General features: G+C 44.0%; 1 protein-coding gene across 8 annotated transcripts in view; it reads left to right on the top strand.

Annotated features, from left to right (window-relative positions):
* The first annotated feature begins 2593 nt into the window (after positions 1-2593).
* The window catches only part of UNC5D (unc-5 netrin receptor D), a 543854-nt gene continuing 528472 nt past the window's right edge, over positions 2594-17975 (top strand). For 2 of the 8 annotated variants that reach the window (XM_053216623.1, XM_053216625.1), the window contains exon 1: positions 3118-10877. Coding sequence is in view for 2 of the 8 variants with exons in the window: in XM_027070311.2 (XP_026926112.1) it covers positions 2967-3087 (121 nt within the window). In the remaining 6 variants the exon portion in view is untranslated. Of the gene's footprint in view, positions 3088-3115; positions 10878-12463; positions 12530-17975 lie in introns of those variants that run through there. The other 6 variants (XM_053216624.1, XM_053216626.1, XM_027070311.2 and 3 more) reach the window with 5 other exon arrangements.

The following is a 17975-nucleotide window of genomic DNA, read 5'->3' as shown; positions in this document are numbered from 1 at the left end:
GTCTGGAACATATTTTGCATTTGTTATATAATTGCCCCAATTCCAGAATAGGTGGCTTACTTTCTGATTTGTTTGTACTGAGTATTCAAAATCATAATGTGGTATAGTTGAAAATGATGGCTCTTAAAAAGGATTGATCTTAAAGTCATCTAGTCAAATACTCTCATCTTTCAGATGAGGAAACTGACACCAGGCGATGTTGACTTGCCCCAGGCTATACAGCCAGTCCCTGGCAGTGTCATTGGCCTGGTCCTTTGGTGTCCTGAGTCTCAGGCTAGTTCTTCTACTATTCTTTGCTCCTGGTCCTTGGCTGGAGACATTGATTTTGGGTAGTGACTATTCAGTTTATTTCTCCAAATGGAATGGAATACAATTCACGCCTGTTTTAAAATAGCCAGAATTAGATTAATACAGGGTGTACTAATATATAGAACTTAATTAATACATGGTGTATAATTCATACCTGGTATATAATATGTGGAGGGAATGCTGAAGATCCACCTTCTCCCAACCCAGTATTTAAATCGTACTGAGCAGAATGAGGTAGAATGTCTATTCCTGGACACCTGATTGAAAGGACAGTACCTCAGCCTTCATCTTGGGTTTACAGTCAAACAAACCGGTGTCTCATTTTTGATGTTTAGCCACTTCCCTATGTGATCTTGGGAAAATCACTTTTATGCTCAGCCTGACTTTCTTTGTCTGCCAAACAGGGATAATAATACCTACATTCTTGGGTTTGGTTCGGCTATGAAAACAAAGTATGTAGGTGAAAGACCCAATCCTTAAACAGGGTATGCACTTAGAGCTTCTTGGTTTCTCTCCTTCTGTCTCATTTGTCATTGCAATGTGACTTGAATTATTAAGTAATATTAGCTCATCTATTTCCCACATACTTAAAAAAATAAAATTGTTTTTACTATTGCTCTCCTCTGGGGACAGTAGTAATACTTCAATACTATCTTGGAAACATAGTAATTCTTTTCTCTTTTTTTTTTTTTCTCTTTTCCTTTTTTTTTTAGAAAATACTCATTTGTGACAGAGCTGCCACATAGTCTTGAAGAATAAGGAAAGTCAGAGGATGAATATTTTCCAGAAGACAGGTAAAGCATATTTGGTAGATTAATTCTCAATTCACCTTCTCAGAGGAAAAGGACAAAACACTCATTTACCAAGATTCTAAAGAGATTTTCTGGCAAGTCCCTAGCCGGCCCCACATTAGTCTTTGCTTTGAAGCATTCATTCCCCAGAGCTTGGGCTTCTTGACCAGGACCCACACCTTTTATCGAGCTACAAGAAGACTGGAGGAGACAACTGGCTCCTTGCCCCGGACATTCACACGCCTGGTGGCACTCGGGAGAGGGACTGCACACGTGCCTATTGGGGAATCAATCGTTCTGCCTACCATCTTCTTTTTCTTCAGAAGAAAGCGAGTGAACGCAATTACCTCATCCAGAACAATTACCACACTAAACTGTTTATTCTCCAGAGAAAGGTGTTTGGGAGCAGGGAGCACTTTGTCAAGACAGAGATGGATTTTTTAGAAGTACTACTTGTATCAATATCGAGTGTGGTCAGTGAGGGAACTGTTGGGAAGCTTTTCTTGCAAGCCAAGACTTCAGTTGCTGTTGGGGTCAGCCAGGCCAAAGGGGACCCATATTCTAAATAGTTGAGTTGTGGCACCATTTGGGGGCCCCAATATTGTGAGACATGATGCGTGCTCTGCCTGTGGAGTTTTGGACTCAGGGCCAATTCCTCAGGTGCGTTCTTTGCTCTGAAACTGTGTGGCCTAAGGCAATCTCTCTTAAGTTACTACAGCCGAGGGAAGAATACGAGGCAACCATGAGATACTTTTAAAAGCAGTTAAATAAAGCTTTGACAGTTTATTCAAAATAAACCACACTTTTAAGAAAAAGTCTTCTTTCCTTCTTGTTACAAAGGCCAGCACGACTCTCCTTTCCCTGATACTTAGAAGAAAGGCGATTCCCAGGTCCCAGATGAAAACAAAACCATGAGGCATCAGAAATACGGACGCTTTCAGAAAAGTTAAAAAAAAAAAAAGTAGAAAAAAAATCTATCACATACCCCTCAACGCACCCCCGACTGTAATTTCCTCCACCTCTTTATTTATATGCATACATATTTCGCCTAGTTACAGTAATGGATTTATTCTACTGTTATTTCCCCCCACTTGGCATCTAAGTCTTTTTCCTTTTGCTTTGACTATTTTAGGCGTGCTGTCTGATCGGATGTTAAAAAATGGAAGAAGGAGAGGCAGGACTGAGAAAGGGCTCAAAGTTGAACGAAACAGAGGTTTCCGGGAAGCAGCCGACCCCGAGTCGCCCGCATCTTTCCGCGCCCGGTTCGCCTCGGAGAGGCCCGCAGGCGCTGCTCGCTCGCGCCCGTAGGCGTGCGCTCGCGTCCCCGAACGGGCCCCAGGCCCCGCCGCCCCGATCCGCGAGCGGGGGCTATTTGCCGAGAGCGAATACCCGGGAACGCGTGCGGCGGCCGCGGCGGGGCTCACCTGCGCCCCCCTGACTCCCGCCCCACGCGGCCCGCCGCCGCCCCGCCCCGGCCCGGCTCATTGGCTGCAGCTCGGAGGGGAGGAGAAGGGGCGGCCGCGGGCATCTCATTAGCGATGCGGAGTCGCTCCTCCGCCCTGTAGTCCCGAACCCGGCAGCGGCGGGAGCGCGGCGAGCGGTGCCGCGGAACGACGCGCGACTCCGGTGGCGGCCGCGGCGGCAGCGGTCGCTCCGCCGCGGGAAGCTATGGGGGCGCGTGCAGGCTCCCGGTGCCCGGCCAGCGGCGGCTCGGAGCGCGCTGCCCCGAGGCTGTAGGGAGCCGCCGTGGATCAGTCACTCGCTGAAGACCTCCGGGACCCGCTCGTCTCGGCCCCCGGCTCGCCGTGCCTCTCCCGGGCGCCCGGGGCGTGGAAGAGGAGCCGGACTCCGAGCGGGGCGAGGAGCATGGGGAGAGCGGCAGCCGCAGGAGGAGGCGCTGGAGGGGCGCGCCGGTGGCTCCCGTGGCTCCCGTGGCTCCCGTGGCTGGGGCTCTGCTTCTGGGCGGCGGGGGCTGCGGCTGCCCGAGGTAAGCGCGGGGCAGAGCGGGCGGCGGGGCCGGGGGCGAGGCGAGGGGGCGCCGGAGAGACTGAGCGGGACCCGCGCCCGCGGCGTTGGCTTCGCAAGTTGCGCCCCGCGCCTTTCCGCGCGCGGACCCGACAGGGTGGGAATCCGGCGGAGGACCTCCGAGGGGACCCTGCCTCCCACCCCAAGTTTGCGATCAGCCGCAATCCTACAGGTTGCTGTGACCGGGGCCCCTACCCTTGACGCGCATCGCCTGCTCCATTTTTCCGATCCCTCCGCAATTGCTGCAGACCCGAGTACCCACCTCTTCGCTCCAGTCTCTTTCCCCTGCCCTCTCCACTTGTCTCCAAGGCGAGAGAGATCATGGGTGGGCGCGCAGAGCTGTGTCCAAGAGTTCCTGCGAGAGGGGCGGGGTGATAGAGGTCTCCCTCCGTAGGGTGGGCTTGAATGGAGAGGGCGCCTTTTCCTTTTGGGGAGCAACACCCAAGCTAAAGTCCGCTGAGCGTGACACTCCTGGGGCGACACTCGCTAGAGGACTTAGCACTGGGTTTTCTTTCGAGGAGGCCGCGTGCGTGCGGGAGCCCGGGAGAGCCTTGTGCACCACCCGCGTTAGCTGAGCCTGCGGTGCGGAGCCGGGATAAGCATTTGGCCCGAGGCCGGCTGACCCGGCGCCTCCTCTTGCTACCAGGTGCCCACTCCAGCTAGGGAGCTAGCGAGTGCGGGGCTCCACCGAGCCGCGGGGAAACGCCGCTCCTTGCTGACTTTGAAACGTAAACCCCATTTTCCTGGATCCTCCGGACTCTAGTAGAGTGAAAATTTGCAACTGATTTCACCTGCACCGTGAGCGAGAACCGGGAGCATCAAGTTAAAGATAAATCCCGCCGACTTGTTTTGAAGATGATCAGAGACAGTTTCAGACGTAGCTTGAGTATTGTGGCTTTACCTTGGAAATAATCCCGAAGCTTCTCCTTCCCGCCCATCTTTAGCTTTCTCCTTCCCCGTGTGCCATCCATTAGGTTTAGAATATGTAATTGCGTTGAATGATTTACTTAACGCTCCTCCAGCTGGAAGCGGGGACTGAACTGACCACCTCACGTTCTGCTCTCTGGCTATCCTGAACCTAATGCGTAGCCGGGAGTGTGGAAGGGGTTCAGGACGATCACACAAGAACCTCTGTAATCTAATTTTTATGAAAGCTAACGGTGTGTTAAAAACAGTCTGGGTGCCTAGAATGAAGAATTAAAAAGGAAAAGAGGTGGATAGAGGCTTTCTGCTTTATGATCCTGTTCAGTGACTATTTGCTTTTCATTTCCTGAAAACTTTTTTTTTTTTTTTTGCTTTTTTTTTTCTTCCTTTGGTGAAGCAGGCCCTTTAAAAAGCAGCAAAGGTTTAAAAATGAGCCTCGGTGATTGCACACACCGGGTTATGGTGAAGTACAGTTCTTTCCCTTGCTGGAAGAAGCACAGGCTTCAGCCATCTAATTTACTATGGAGAATGCCTCCTTGCAAAGTCAGCTCAGTTGTTTTTAATATACTGTTATGGAGAAAAGCCGGCTTGTTCTCAGTTATCTAAATGTCTGAATTCCCACCTGCTATTTGGTGTGGAATACCCAAGAGTGACTGGCTCCCTGTCCTGACCCCTTGGAATTTGGTTGGTGGAGTTGTCTTGAAGCCAGCTCCAAACAAGAGGTGGGGATATGCCAGAAGCCTCTTGGATGGAGTTTTGCTGGCTGTAAAACTAAGGCTAGCACCTCTTGTCTGCAAGCTGTTCCTTAAAGGTCTCCTAGAAAACATACTGTACACTCTGCAGGCTTATTTACAACAAAATGTCTTGCACGGATCATAGTAATGTTCAAGACACATGGCGCGGAGCAGTAAATCTGACTAATATTTCCCTTGTAGTATGTTACGTTTTGGGGTGTGAAGCCCATTACCCTTAGCATCTGTCAGAGATTCTGTAAGAAATGAGTAGTAAGCCGGGCTCTGGAATGTGTGAAGCTACATGCACCTGGCTTTGGACAGGTGGGCTCAATTGTAGTTTTCAGAACAAAGGGTGGGATTCAATGTTACCTAAGTTCTGCCTGCTGGGGCAGGTGCCCCTTCATTAAAAGCAAGAAGAGGTGCGCTCTCGTGGCATGTTTGCTGAGTAGTCTGACCAGCCTCCATACGGTTGGCCCTAGGTGGTGGTTCTTTATCCAAAGAAATAGTTTTTTTTTTTTTTTCCCTGCAAGCCTTTCCATGTTGATTTGAACCAAGGTGTTCTCCCTTCCCTAAACAACAGGCTATATAGAATTATGCTTTTCCTTTGATGATTTAGGAATATTTAACAATTCAGTAGCATTTTCTTTACAGTTATTTATCCTTTGTTTCTAAGATGATTGCGCCAACTTTTTTTTTTTCCCCTTTTCCTCTCCATACCTAATGTAAAACCCACTAAAAATCAGAGGGGAGGTGGTTTCAGGTGATTGGCTTTAAGTGAATGTACTCAAAGAGGAAGATACTTGGGGCAGGACACTGCCTGTAGAAACTAGTAGTGAGTGGCCCAAGGAGCAGTGTTCTGGTTCCTTCCTTTGCAAACAGGACTGACTTCTTTAGATTTATGTTCCTGACTTCTGGCATACTGTGAGGAAGGCACTTTGGTGCCATGATTACTGTATATTTTAACACTTTCCAACTTAAAAGTTATTCATGACCTGCCAAGTGCAAATTGAATCCACATCATGTTGTCATGTTGATTTGTTTTGTTCTTTGAAAAACTGGAGTGGCGCTCCAGATCTGGTTGTGATTCCTGTATTAGATACTGTACCTAAGATACCCTCATCTAAAGGCAGGGAGGAGATGATCTTAGATAGGCTAAACTTACAGTTCCTTGCTTTAAAAAATTTCCTGGACAATGAAATCTTCCTAATAATAGCTATAGAAATGCATTAAGGGCCTGAGTGGTACATGTTTATTATCTAGGCATAATAGGGTCAGATGGTTTACACATACTTAAAATCCATTTGTCTATCTGGTTCATACATCTGAAAATCTATTGTCATTTCCTCCCTAGTGACCATTATATGCACCCCCCCCCACCTTTTTCATTCTGTTCCTTTTCCTCAAAAAATTGCCCCTCCATAGTGCTATCAGGAAAGAGTGTTTTCTCCCAGTTTCCTGCCAGCTTTGTCTTATTCTAACTCTTGGGTTGTGCTCGCAGCTTGAGCAGTCCAATGGCACCTTCTTTTCCTACCGGACAAAGTGTGTTCAAGGAGTGTCTTAAGTATCTCAGCCCTTAACAAGAGGTTAGTTGTTCTGATCTGGCCCTTAAGAAAAGTGCTTGTTGTCCTTTTTCATTGTCTTACTATGAAAAATCCTTCCTCACTCTTTGAGTGACCTGTGTGCGCTTTTGTAAGTGGAGCCCCTTAGGGTGGGAGAAATTAGGGGGCCAGGAATCCTCCGTGAGGTCTCTGAACTGTAGGACTACATTCCAGACCTTGCTGTCTTACTAGGTAGGGAAGCCCTTTTCTGTCTGTATCGCCTCAATGACTTCATTGTCTTCCTTCTACCATATATAGAACCTAATTTAAAATACCGCCAACTCTAAAGATTTCTCAAGGAATTTGTTGTAGAGGAGATAGTATTTGATACCACTCCCTTGTGCCTTTTGTTCTTTTTTTTAATATGAAGGCTAGAGGCTCAGACCATATGCATTAAAATCGAATCCCAAAGACAGGTGTCCATCCAAAGAAAGATTTTTCTGTAACATCCCCTTAAGGAAGGTCATAGTGGGAGTAGAGGCATCCTCTTAATGGACAGGCACACACGTTTGCAGAAGGCCCTGATGGGGATGCTTCTTGATTGCACTTTGGCCCTTAATCTTGATTGTCTCATACTCAGGGAAGTGCCACTTGACCAGCCATGGCATTGTCTTCTCATTCTGAACTACTGACTTGCCTGAATACCTAGCGGGAACTTTCCTGTAGTGACAGCCGCAAATTCTAGGTGAAGACACTGACCAGCTCACGCCCTCATTTGCTAAGTGGCCGCTGTTGGCATGAAAACTACCATTGTGTTGCTACCGCCCCTTACATCATACCTGTTCCTTAAGAGAAGGCATTTTTGTAGCCTTGAGTGAGAAATAATAATAGTGATTATTGTATTTAGCATGTGCCATTGATTATTCTAAATGCTTCATGTATGTTAACTCATTTAGTCCTTAAAATAACACCGTGAGGTAAGTAATCTCATTTTTAACATAGGGAAACAAGGTCAAACAAGGGTTAAATAACTTGTTCAAGGCCATAGAGGTAGTATATGGAGGGGCCTGGATTCACACCTGCATGTCCTCCTCCAGAGCCTTAAACAAGGACTGTTTTCTAAACTATGCCAAAAATAAAGTGACCCTTACATTTTGGTGACAAAAGCGCTAAAATGATTTCTCTGTAACTGTGAGAGTTGTAGAGGCATTTAGAGTAGCTTCAATAAATCTATAAATATATTCAGATAAATCTCAGAGATTTATGTTGTATGAAAACAACCACCCTCTCACCATTCAGCTTAATATACTTTGGGATTGGATTCACACTTAAAATTCTGAACGCCCGTTTCTAATATGATAGCTTGCTTTTTTTTTTTCAATTTTGAATTTCAACAGAAAATATTACTCTGATTGAATACGCCATCCATGGAATGGCAGATCCCAAGAGACTATTTGTTGCATGTCTTGTATTTTTAGCCTTGTTTGCTGGGGAAATGTGGAGTAGGAGATTGGAGAGTAGATTGTTAACACCAGAGGCTGCTGTTTCTGCTGTTTTGGGTACTCCTGCTGCTGCTCTTTCAAGGCAGATGGCTAGATTCATTTATAGAAAATAGATATTCGTTCTATTTTGCATTTCCACTTTGAAAAGAACTTCTAATTGTTTGGGCCACATTGCCTCGTATGGTCTCATTGTGCGCATACACATGCTGTGCCTAGATAATTTTCAGAATTAGGTGGATGTTAATGGATCCACTTTGGACTGTATTAGAAATCCACTGTGAACTCCGTTGTGCTTCTGGAGTATTTCTCCCGAAAGTGGATGTGTGTGCAGTACAGGGTATATCACGGATTTTGTGCTCAGCACCTGCCCCTCCCCACCGACTTCGCTGACCCAGAAATTAGGGGCAGAAGTACTGGGCTGCGTTTCTGGGGCTAGAGGAGAAACAACACTCCCATATTATGCTTCTCAGCTACATCAGACTACTGCGGGACTGAAAAACACTTCCTGATACTGTTTCCGAAAGACCAGAGTAAGGTGAGGCCTGAATTCTTCCCCTGTGAGCAGTTCCTTCCTTCATAAATAAGGAAATCGGAAAGCCAAAAGCTGCCTTTCGAGTGAGGTCAATGACAGCTTCAGTTAATGCAGATGTTGACTGTCCCCAAATTTCTGGTTCATAAAGTGCAAAAGAGCCTTCCTTTCCAGAAAGAGAGACCTTTGCAGGTGTATTCCACCGACCCAACCTGGTCTTCTTGTAAGGTTAAGAGGAATCATGGGGGAAAACGTCACTGCAGCCATGTGGAGAATGAACTTGGCAGGTGTTTTGTTGTCATCTAAAATCAAATGTTTGTAATTTCTCCATCAGGTAAGTCCAAGGGAAAATGATGTTGCAGAAATTCCAGAAGGTAGGTGATTGGTGGGCAGGCATAGGAAGAAATCATCCCGAATTCTTCAGAGGCTCAACTAACACTGGCACAGCTATGTTTTGTGTAATATCATTCACAGATTTTGATAACTTACTATAAAAGCAAATTTATTTTCTAAATATTGGATGAGAGATCTGCCTGTGAATATATTTGTGCGCGTGTTGCTGGGAGTGGTGTGAAAGTGATTGGTGGCTTCTGCTAGCAACAGCACTTATTCAGGAGTTACCATCTTTATTTGAATTTAATTTAATAAAATCCAGGAGAGGAGGGGAAACTGAAACGCTCATAGGTTATGGGAGCTATGCTGGTAATGTCTTTGAAACTCACAAGTCAGTGCTCTTCAGATGTTAGTGCACATTTCAGTCACTGCAGATCTTGTTAAACTGCACCTTCTGATCTAGTAAACCTGGGGTGGGGCCTGGGATTCTGCATTTCTGACGGGCTTCTGGATGACCTTATCCATGGGCCACACTTTGAGTAGCAGGGCCATAGATGAGTGTAATTCGGGTTTTTTATTTGCAGTATTGTTTTTCACTTGCAAGTCTGTATGAAGCGGAATTCAGTGCGAGGCTATTTTTAAAATGCCAATAGAAGAATAGGTAAACACAAATGTCAGTTTAAACTCAGGCAAACATACAGCCAGTCGTAAAACTAACACATTCAGGAGCACTGCTCTGAGATGAGATAATGTCTTGTTTCTAGCATCTGTGAACAGTGTTTGAAAAGTCTTTCTATTGTGAAGTGATTGAGGACTTATGTTTGCATCTAATTAATTGCAGGTAATAAAGACGAAACTGAGTCCCTAGGAAGTTGAACAGTTTGCCCAAAGTCAGATTTTTAACTAGGAAGCTTTTCTACTCATCTTGATCACTTCTTCCTTTTATTGTATGTGTCGACTGCACCTGCACTTCAAATGGTGCGGAGTTCAGGATAATGAGAGGACGGGGCTATCGTTAAGTAAGAGGTAGAGAAAATCAGTTGGTTCAGAAAAACAGTGCTGTTCATACAGGGTACTGAGGCTCCCCAAGCTGATGGATTGTGGTTGTCACAACATGGTGTATGAGCTGGTGCTGGGGTCTGTTGTATCTGCTGCAAGATAGTTCTCTGCACCTGACAGGATCCATTGTGCTTACTATTAACTCTTACCCAGCACCTGATAGTTCTTGTCCAATAGCATATGCCAACTAGTATTTTTTTTTTTTTGAGTTTGTTTATTTTGAGAGAGCGCACAAACACAAGTGGGGAAGGGTCAGAGAGAAGGAGGGGGAGAGAATCTCAAGCAGTCTCCATGCTATCAGCACAGAGGCTGATGAGGGGCTCGAACTCATGAACTGTGAGATCATGACCTGAGCCAAAACCAAGAGTTGGATGCTTAACTGACTGAGCCACCCAGGCTCCCGCCAACTAGTATTTTTTACTCCAGCCTTATTATGCAAGGTATAAATACTACTGAGACTAAACTTTCTGAAACTTATTTGATCCTGTGATAAAATACTCAGGGAAATTTAATTTCCAGAGGAAGAATTAAATAATTATAAGATAGTTATGTATGTATTTTTTTAAGTTTATTTTTTTTAAATTTTGAGAGTGTGAGCAAGCAGGGGAGGGGCAGAGAGAAGGGGAGAGAGAATCCCAAGCAGGCTCTGTGCTCTCAGCTTGCAGCCCAGTGTGGGGCTCGAATCTACCAGCCCTGAGATCATGACCTGAGCTGAAATCAAGAGTCAGACGTTTAACCAACTGAGCAACCCAGGCACCCCTATATTTTTTTCCTTAATAGATTGTACAGCCTACATTCCTTTTTTTTTTTTTTTGATGTTTTAATGTTTTATTTATTTTTGAGAGTGAGGGAGAGAATGTCCTAGGGGAGGGACAGAGAGGGAGACACAGTCCGAAGCAGGCCCCAGTCTCTGAGCTGTCAGCACAGAGCCTGATGCAGGGCTCAGACTCACACAGTGTGAGGTCATGACTTGAGCCAAAGTTGGACACTTAACCGATGGACCCACCCAGGCACCCCAAAGCCTATATTACTAGATAGCCTATTCTAGAAAGATGGTTAAGTAGAAGAAGGACACTATCATGGATGGCTGTTATGAGTAATAATTCATTTGCATGGAACTTGATACTTTTAAGGTATGTTCACAAGTATGATTGCTTTGTATTTTCACCTCCACCCTGATATCGAACAGATGATAACATTAGATGTAGAGATTTTTCAACCAAGGCGACACAGGCAGCAATAAGTAGTACCAGGGCTCAAAGCTAAGTCTCCAAATGGCTTCTGGGTTTTGGACTTATTTACCATGTACTTCTGTTTTCTGGCCCGATAGAGTCATTAGACCTGAGCTGAATGATAAAGCATTTTGCTCACATTATATTTGAGACCAGGCTCTGGATGCGTGAGCATGTGTGATGGAGGAGAGTAACTGAATAAAAATTTTGGGCGATACCTGTGTTGCCTTCTTGGTCTGTTGGTATTATGTTCTCATGGTTATAAGCAGAGATGCCCCTACATGGGAAATGTGTCAGAAGTGATTGGAGGGAAGTAAAACTGTGACTAGATCTCTCATGGCAGACTGCGGTATGGAATAAGCTGTATGTCAAACATTTGGAGGAACTTGCTAAGCAATAATATTTTCTTAATCAAAGAAATTAAAGTGTTCATTAAAGTAACTAAAATCACAAATTAGTTCTCCGGTTTTATTTTTAAAGATGCCATTACAAACCAGACAGTTTTTAGAAATAGAATACTAGCTCCTCAGTCTGCGTGGCTTTCTAAATACCTTGTCTTTATTATTTTTTTTTAAGTTTATTTTTTTATTTTGAGAGAGAGAGAGGGAGAGAATCAGAAGCAGGCTCCGTGCTGTCAGTGCACAGCCCAGCATGGGGCTCAATTTCACCAACTGCGAGATCAAGAGTCAGTCGCTTAACTGACTGAGCCACCCAGGCACCCCTCTGCCTTGTCTTCATTATTAATTTTGAGTGCCTGTGCTTTACTTTTTCTTTATGTGTACACTTGTAAAACAAGATTAAAGTCTTTAAATTTGTGTTTGGAAGTATTGCCATGGCTCAGTGCAAACGGACTTCCAATAACAGTTTTCATTATGTCTTTGAGAATTATCCAACCTATCTGGGGTGCCTGGGTGGCTGAGTCAGAGTCTGACTTCAGCTCAGGTCATGATCTCGGGGTTCGTGAGATCGAGCCCTGCGTTGGGCTTTGTGTTGATGGCACAGAGCCTGCTTCAGGTTCTGTGTCTCCCTGCCCCTGCCCCACTTGCACTCACCCTCGCTCTCTCTTTCTAAAATAAACATTAAAACAAAATTATCCAACCTATCTTAGAAAGAGATTGGGAAAAAATACAGACCATCAAATAAGATTCTTTGCCAGGCAAATTGTAAGTGTGTGATAAGCCTTTTGAAAGGGGCTGGGAGGAGTTGACTGCATCTAAATCCACAGCCCTTGTATCCCCTTCAGTCTTGGGGCCAGAAGCTACACTGATTGCCAGTAGCCTGAATCAGATTTCCAAAGTTGTTTTCCTTAAGACAAAACCAAAAACAATCAGGAGATTCACAGGTTTTGTCCAGGTGAGGTATGTGGGTGGGATGTAAGTGTTTCTGGGGTTTGCTTTAAGGATGTAAAGCTGAAAAAAATTTGTCATTAAATTTTTTTTTTACATTGGGGCAAAAAGAAAGCAAGAAAACTCACACAACCCATTTGATATTTTCTCAAATTTAGCAGCAGAAAAGACCATCACCTGTAGAGCCCATTATTAACAGTTGTCAAGGTGATAAGTGCTTTAATGCATGGGTATCTGTGTATGTATTATATATTAGTAGAATGTCATATCATCATTATAGCAAACTTAGATCATTAGAGTTCTACACTATTAATTTAAAAGGCATTAATAACACACTTGAGATGTGGATACAATTTTGACTTAAAAGTCAGCTTCTTAATTCACATATTCCCATTTCTCTCTTTCTCCATGGTATCTCTCATTTAACCCCCAAATCTTTGTTTCTTCCTCAAAGTCACTCCCTTCTCAGAAATTCCCTTCTCATTTAAGCAGTGTGGTGAGCCTGGGGAGTTTGAGACCACGTGTCCTTCAACCTATCACTTTGTTCTCTGGTACTTTTTATCTGTCTTATCTATTATTTTGTCTTTTTTTTTTGTTTTTTTGAGAAAGAGAAGATATGGGGGGGGGGGGAGAGAGAGAGAGAGAGAGAATGAATATGTATACCTATAATGTGGAGCCTGACTCAGGGGGTTGGGGGCTACATCTCACCAACAGATCATAACCTGAGCCTTTTCAAGAGTCTCATGCTTAACCGACTGAGCCATCCAGGTGCTCCTGGTTCTTTTTATTCATAAAGTGAGAAGAAAGGACTAAATTCCTTTTTTCTTTTCTTTTTTGAGAGAGAAAGAGGGCACAAGTCAGAGAGGGAGAGAGAAATCCCAAGCAGCTCTGTGCTGTCAGTGCAGAGCCCTGTGGGGGACTCGAACTCAAACCATGAGATCATGACCTGAGCCAAGATCAAGAGTAGGACAGACACTTAACTGAGCCACCCCGGTGCCCCTGGTTGTTTTTATTCCTAATGTGAGAAGAAATGCCTAAATTGTCTTTAAAGCTCCTGCATGCTCTCACATTCTGTGATGCTCTGATTTGTTTTCAGTACCTTTCATTCTCAGTATGAATAGGACGCCCCTTCTCCACCATAGCTCATGTTTGCTCACTTGGGTGTGGGGGCCCATGGATGCTTACTTTCCCTTTCTAATAGAAACCAGACTTACGAAATTTTCTGTCTCTATATTCGGAGTCTCTGAACACTGTGTTAATAACACACTTGTGATAAAACTCACTGTATAGAACACTCCACTTTCAAATTTGCCTCCGTGACTTTGGTGCGTTTTGTAAAGAGATTTAACAGATCTGGGAGCTGGTCAATCCTCGTTTTCGATACTTGTCTTTGTGCTGTGCTTCTAAAGCTTCTAGCTTTGTGGAGGGGCATTGTCTAAAAGCAGAAGATAGCATCTATGTGGCCTTCCGTTTAACATTTGATAAACACTGATTTGATCACTGAGTTTCTATGTATTTGTTTCCCATTTGTAGAGGAAAATTGTACAATTATGTTGCTGAAGAGAATCCTAATATTTTTAGGGTAAGACCCACATCTTAACATGAACAACCAAAGCCTAGAGAAGCAACGTAGCTTTCTTGGCTTCTGTAGGTCATTTCTGTCGGTGCCTGCCCGTGAATCCAGATCTTCTGTCTCTCAATGTCACTCTTCCCTCTTTTCCTTTCCAGGCCTCTAATAACAAACGTAATCAATAGAGGCACAAAGGAATTCAAAAGAAATGATACCAGAAGACTAAAGACTATTGATCATTGTTTTTCTCTGTTAAAGGATGTTTTCATTTGATTTAAAATGTTTACATTTTTCCAAATACCTTTGAAATAATAGAGATTTCTTGGCTCAGTTCTTAATCATTGAATGTTGGGGTTTTGATTTGAGGCACTCAAGCTAGTTCAGTGTAGCAGAGCTAATTAATTTTGTAAAAGGGGTCTACATTATAGATTTGTGTTGGGATGAAATCTGGAGTGTTTTTTAAAATTTTTTTTTCTTTTAACATTTATTTATTTTTGAGAGAGACAGAGCATGAGCAGGGGAGGGGGAGAGAGAGGAGACACAGAATCTGAAGCAGGCTTCAGGCTCCAAGCTGTCAGCACTGATGTGGAGCTAGAACTCACAAACCGCGAGATCATGACCTGAGCCGAAGTTGGATGCTTAACCGACTGAGCCACCCAGGTGCCCCTCTGGAGTGAGTCTTAAGCTTTTGTCCCAATTACTTCTGCATCCTTGTACTAAATGTGTGCAGTATGAACACATACTAAACTAGCATTAAGACTCTACTACAAACACCAGTACATCCTAAATACTTTTTAAGTGTAATTATTTTAAAAGTCTGTACATAGGAAAGAGTATATTAACTTTATTTCCACTAACACTATGTGATGTTAGTGCCGTGCATTATACTTTACCCAAAGGATATAGTTTTAGAATGGTATTTGCCACATAACCTACTTACCTGGGCAAGTAAATTACTTCCAACTTGCATTTTTCCCTGTTTAAATCTGTGTATTCAGGTGTGGTGAGAAGGGAACCCTTTCCAATTTGAATGGTCAGCTAGGCCTGTTAGAAGGTGGTGTTATTCAATTGCTCATGATGATGGACACACTGAGGACACGAGCTGGAGCAGATTTCAAATGTGCATAAGCGTTTAACTGGTGCTGCTTCTTACAAGGCTTTCGGTGCTGGCAACAGTATGCTGGTGATACCCTCAAAAGGCTATAAATCTACATTCAGAGGCAGTGACTGGATGTAATTTTAAAAGCTTCAGTTGCTTCTTCTCATGCAGCCCCTATTGTTCCTTATTTTAAAGTGAATTCTGCCCCCCTGAAGGCCACGAGAACTTGCAAAAAGCAAACCCTGTGGTTAAGCTGGAGCTTGGAAACTCCGGTGACTGGATCTTGATGATGATTCATGGCAAAGCCAGCTCGCTGGAAAAGTGTTAAACACGTAGGGTGTTGAAGACTTCTGATTCTTGGAGATTAGGTGTCAGAGCATTTGGGGTTTGATTATTTTTAGTATTAATCAGTGAAGGATCTTGCTCCTGGAAATGGTGGTCGGGTTTTGGATGTGCAAATGGCTGATCATCACCTGGCGCCATTCCCCACCCCCCCAAACTCGGCAGAAAGTCAGACATCTCTAGCATTGTCAGCCAGGATGGGGGAGACCATCATATGCAGGTACTTAGAATGTGTGTGGCCATTAACTTTTTTTTGAGCTGAAAAATGATGTTTAACAGTTTGAACTATGTTTAAGTGGTTTTATTGAAACACAATAGATTGAAAGAGCACCAAATGTGTAGCGTGACCTGGGTGTGTAGGAATCCACGTGTGTGATTTAAATGACGAGGATCAACAGTGTAATTCTGATGTTCTCCGCTGTTGGCAGGGCCTCTACTCAGAGCAATCACGTCGGAATCCCCTGGGGGATGACCCACTGGTATTTCTTTAAGTTCCCCAGGAGATTCTCAGCTTGAGAACATAAGATTGAGAGCCGTTGACTTAATGGGTGCACCGATTGTGTATAAATGTAGATTCTGATCGTGTTTTGGAATTTAGCGAGGTAATTTGAAAATCACTGTCCTCGCGAAAGTAAAGGATCGAAGATGACTGATCCTAATTTGCCTCCGCTTCCATGTTAGGCCTCCTCCTTCCACATGGTGTCCCAGGTGACTTGGATGAATGAAATTGGATGATGGCACAAAACATTTCAGCCTTTGGGGGCTAGACGTCTCCTGCTTGGGAACAGCTGAGGTATTACTAAAAGGAATGAGAATCGTTGAGAGTGGTTATGTATAAGGGGAGGAGACTTCTAAGAACTCAGGTTTGGAGGTTGTACCATGTTTCCCTTCTGGACACAAGCCCAGGACCCACAGATGTAGATTCCTATCCTCTTAACACATCATCCAGCTTCTAGGCCCAGGATGTAAATGATAAGTATTCATCTTTCCGAGTGGATTAATGTCGTCATCTTGGTCTTCATGTCTGAAGGATAGAGGCAGTGTAGAGCCTCCTATAGTGTCAGGGAGGGTCCCGGGCACCAGCAGTATTGCTGACCAAGAGGGGTAGGTGGGGACATCATTACCGCAGCCATGGCAAGAGTTTTTCTTTCTATCTTTCTCTCTCTCTCTTTCTCTCTTTCCTTTCTCCCTTCCTTATTTAATTTTCTTCAGTGTTCACCTACATTTGAGGAAAGAGACTGTGTGAGCCGGGACGGGCCAGAGAGGGAGGGAGACACGGAATCCTAAGCAGGCTCCTGGCTCTGAGCTGTCAGCACAGAGGCCGACGCGGCACTCAAACCCATGAACCTTGAGATCATGACCTGAGCTGAAGTCAGAGGCTTAACCTACTGAGCCACCCAGGCACCCCAGGAGTTTCTTTTTTTTAAATGTTTATTTTTGAGAGAGAGAGAGCGAGAGGGGCAGAGAGAGGAGGGACAGATGATCCATCTGAAGTGGGCTCAGCGCTGACTGCAGCAAGACCGATGCAAGGCTCGAACTCAGGAACCCTGAGATCATGACCTGAGCCAAAGTCAGATACTTGACCCACTGAGCCACCCAGGTGCCCCACAAGGGTTTCTAACACTACTGCCCTGTTTGCAACTGCCAGCGGTTTCCTATTTGTGAAATCAAATCCAAACTGTAAGACATTTTGTGATGTTATTGTTGCGGATGAATAAGTGGTTTTTTAAACATGAAACTAAAATGGGTATTTCTGTGCTCGTCATTTCCTTGTTTTTAACAAACAGTTTAAACAAAGATGTATGCACTTCTACACAGTTTACTTTTACTTCCTTTGGAGATGTATTTAAATTAGAGTCTACGTATTTCTCAGCAGTTGTTGCTTGTCACGACCAAGATTGTGCTTTATCTCTGCTATTACATGTGCCGTTGTTGATTCACTTCCCTCAGATACAATATTCAGTGGTGTGACTCAACCATAATTACGTTGCTGTCAGTGAAATTTGGGTTCGTTCAGGTTTTTTTCTGTTCCAAAAAGTGCTAACTAGGAGCGTTGTTACGCGTGTCTAATGGTACCCATTTTCAAGTGTTCCTTACATACCTAAGACAGTTCTGAGACCTCGAACACCAGCATGTTGAATATTCCAGATGGCGCCAAATCATTTTCAGCAATTTATAAGCTCTCGTCATTTCACGTTGGCCGACATTTGGTATTTCTGGGCCTGGAGGTTTCTGCTGCTTTTGCGTGGTTTGAACATGATGATCTCTGCATGGACTTAATTTCCATATTTCTGATTACTAATGAAGTTAAAACATTTTTTTCATATACCTCGTTGCCAATTGTATTTCTTCTGTGAAACACTCAAGTATTTTGTTCATTTTTTATTATCTTATTGAATTATGGTAGCTTTAAGTATATATGTGTCAAAAATATTTTATAGAAGCCTTAATGTGTTAGGTGTGCTTGATATTTCTCCTAGTGTTTTATTTTTATTTATTGTTTTACTTTACGGTATTTCTTGATGACTTGGATATTTTACCTTATTTTCTCATGAACTTAAGTTTCAATTTTAGTGTTATCATTTTATGCTTAGCTCTTTGGTGTTGTGCTTAGGAAATCCTTCCTAAATGCAATTGAATAC

This window comes from Acinonyx jubatus, chromosome B1 (genome assembly GCF_027475565.1).
Source record: "Acinonyx jubatus isolate Ajub_Pintada_27869175 chromosome B1, VMU_Ajub_asm_v1.0, whole genome shotgun sequence".
Lineage (NCBI taxonomy): Eukaryota > Metazoa > Chordata > Mammalia > Carnivora > Felidae > Acinonyx > Acinonyx jubatus.
The sequence above is the reverse complement of the archived record's forward strand: the minus strand, read 5'-3'. Positions and strand labels throughout refer to the sequence as shown.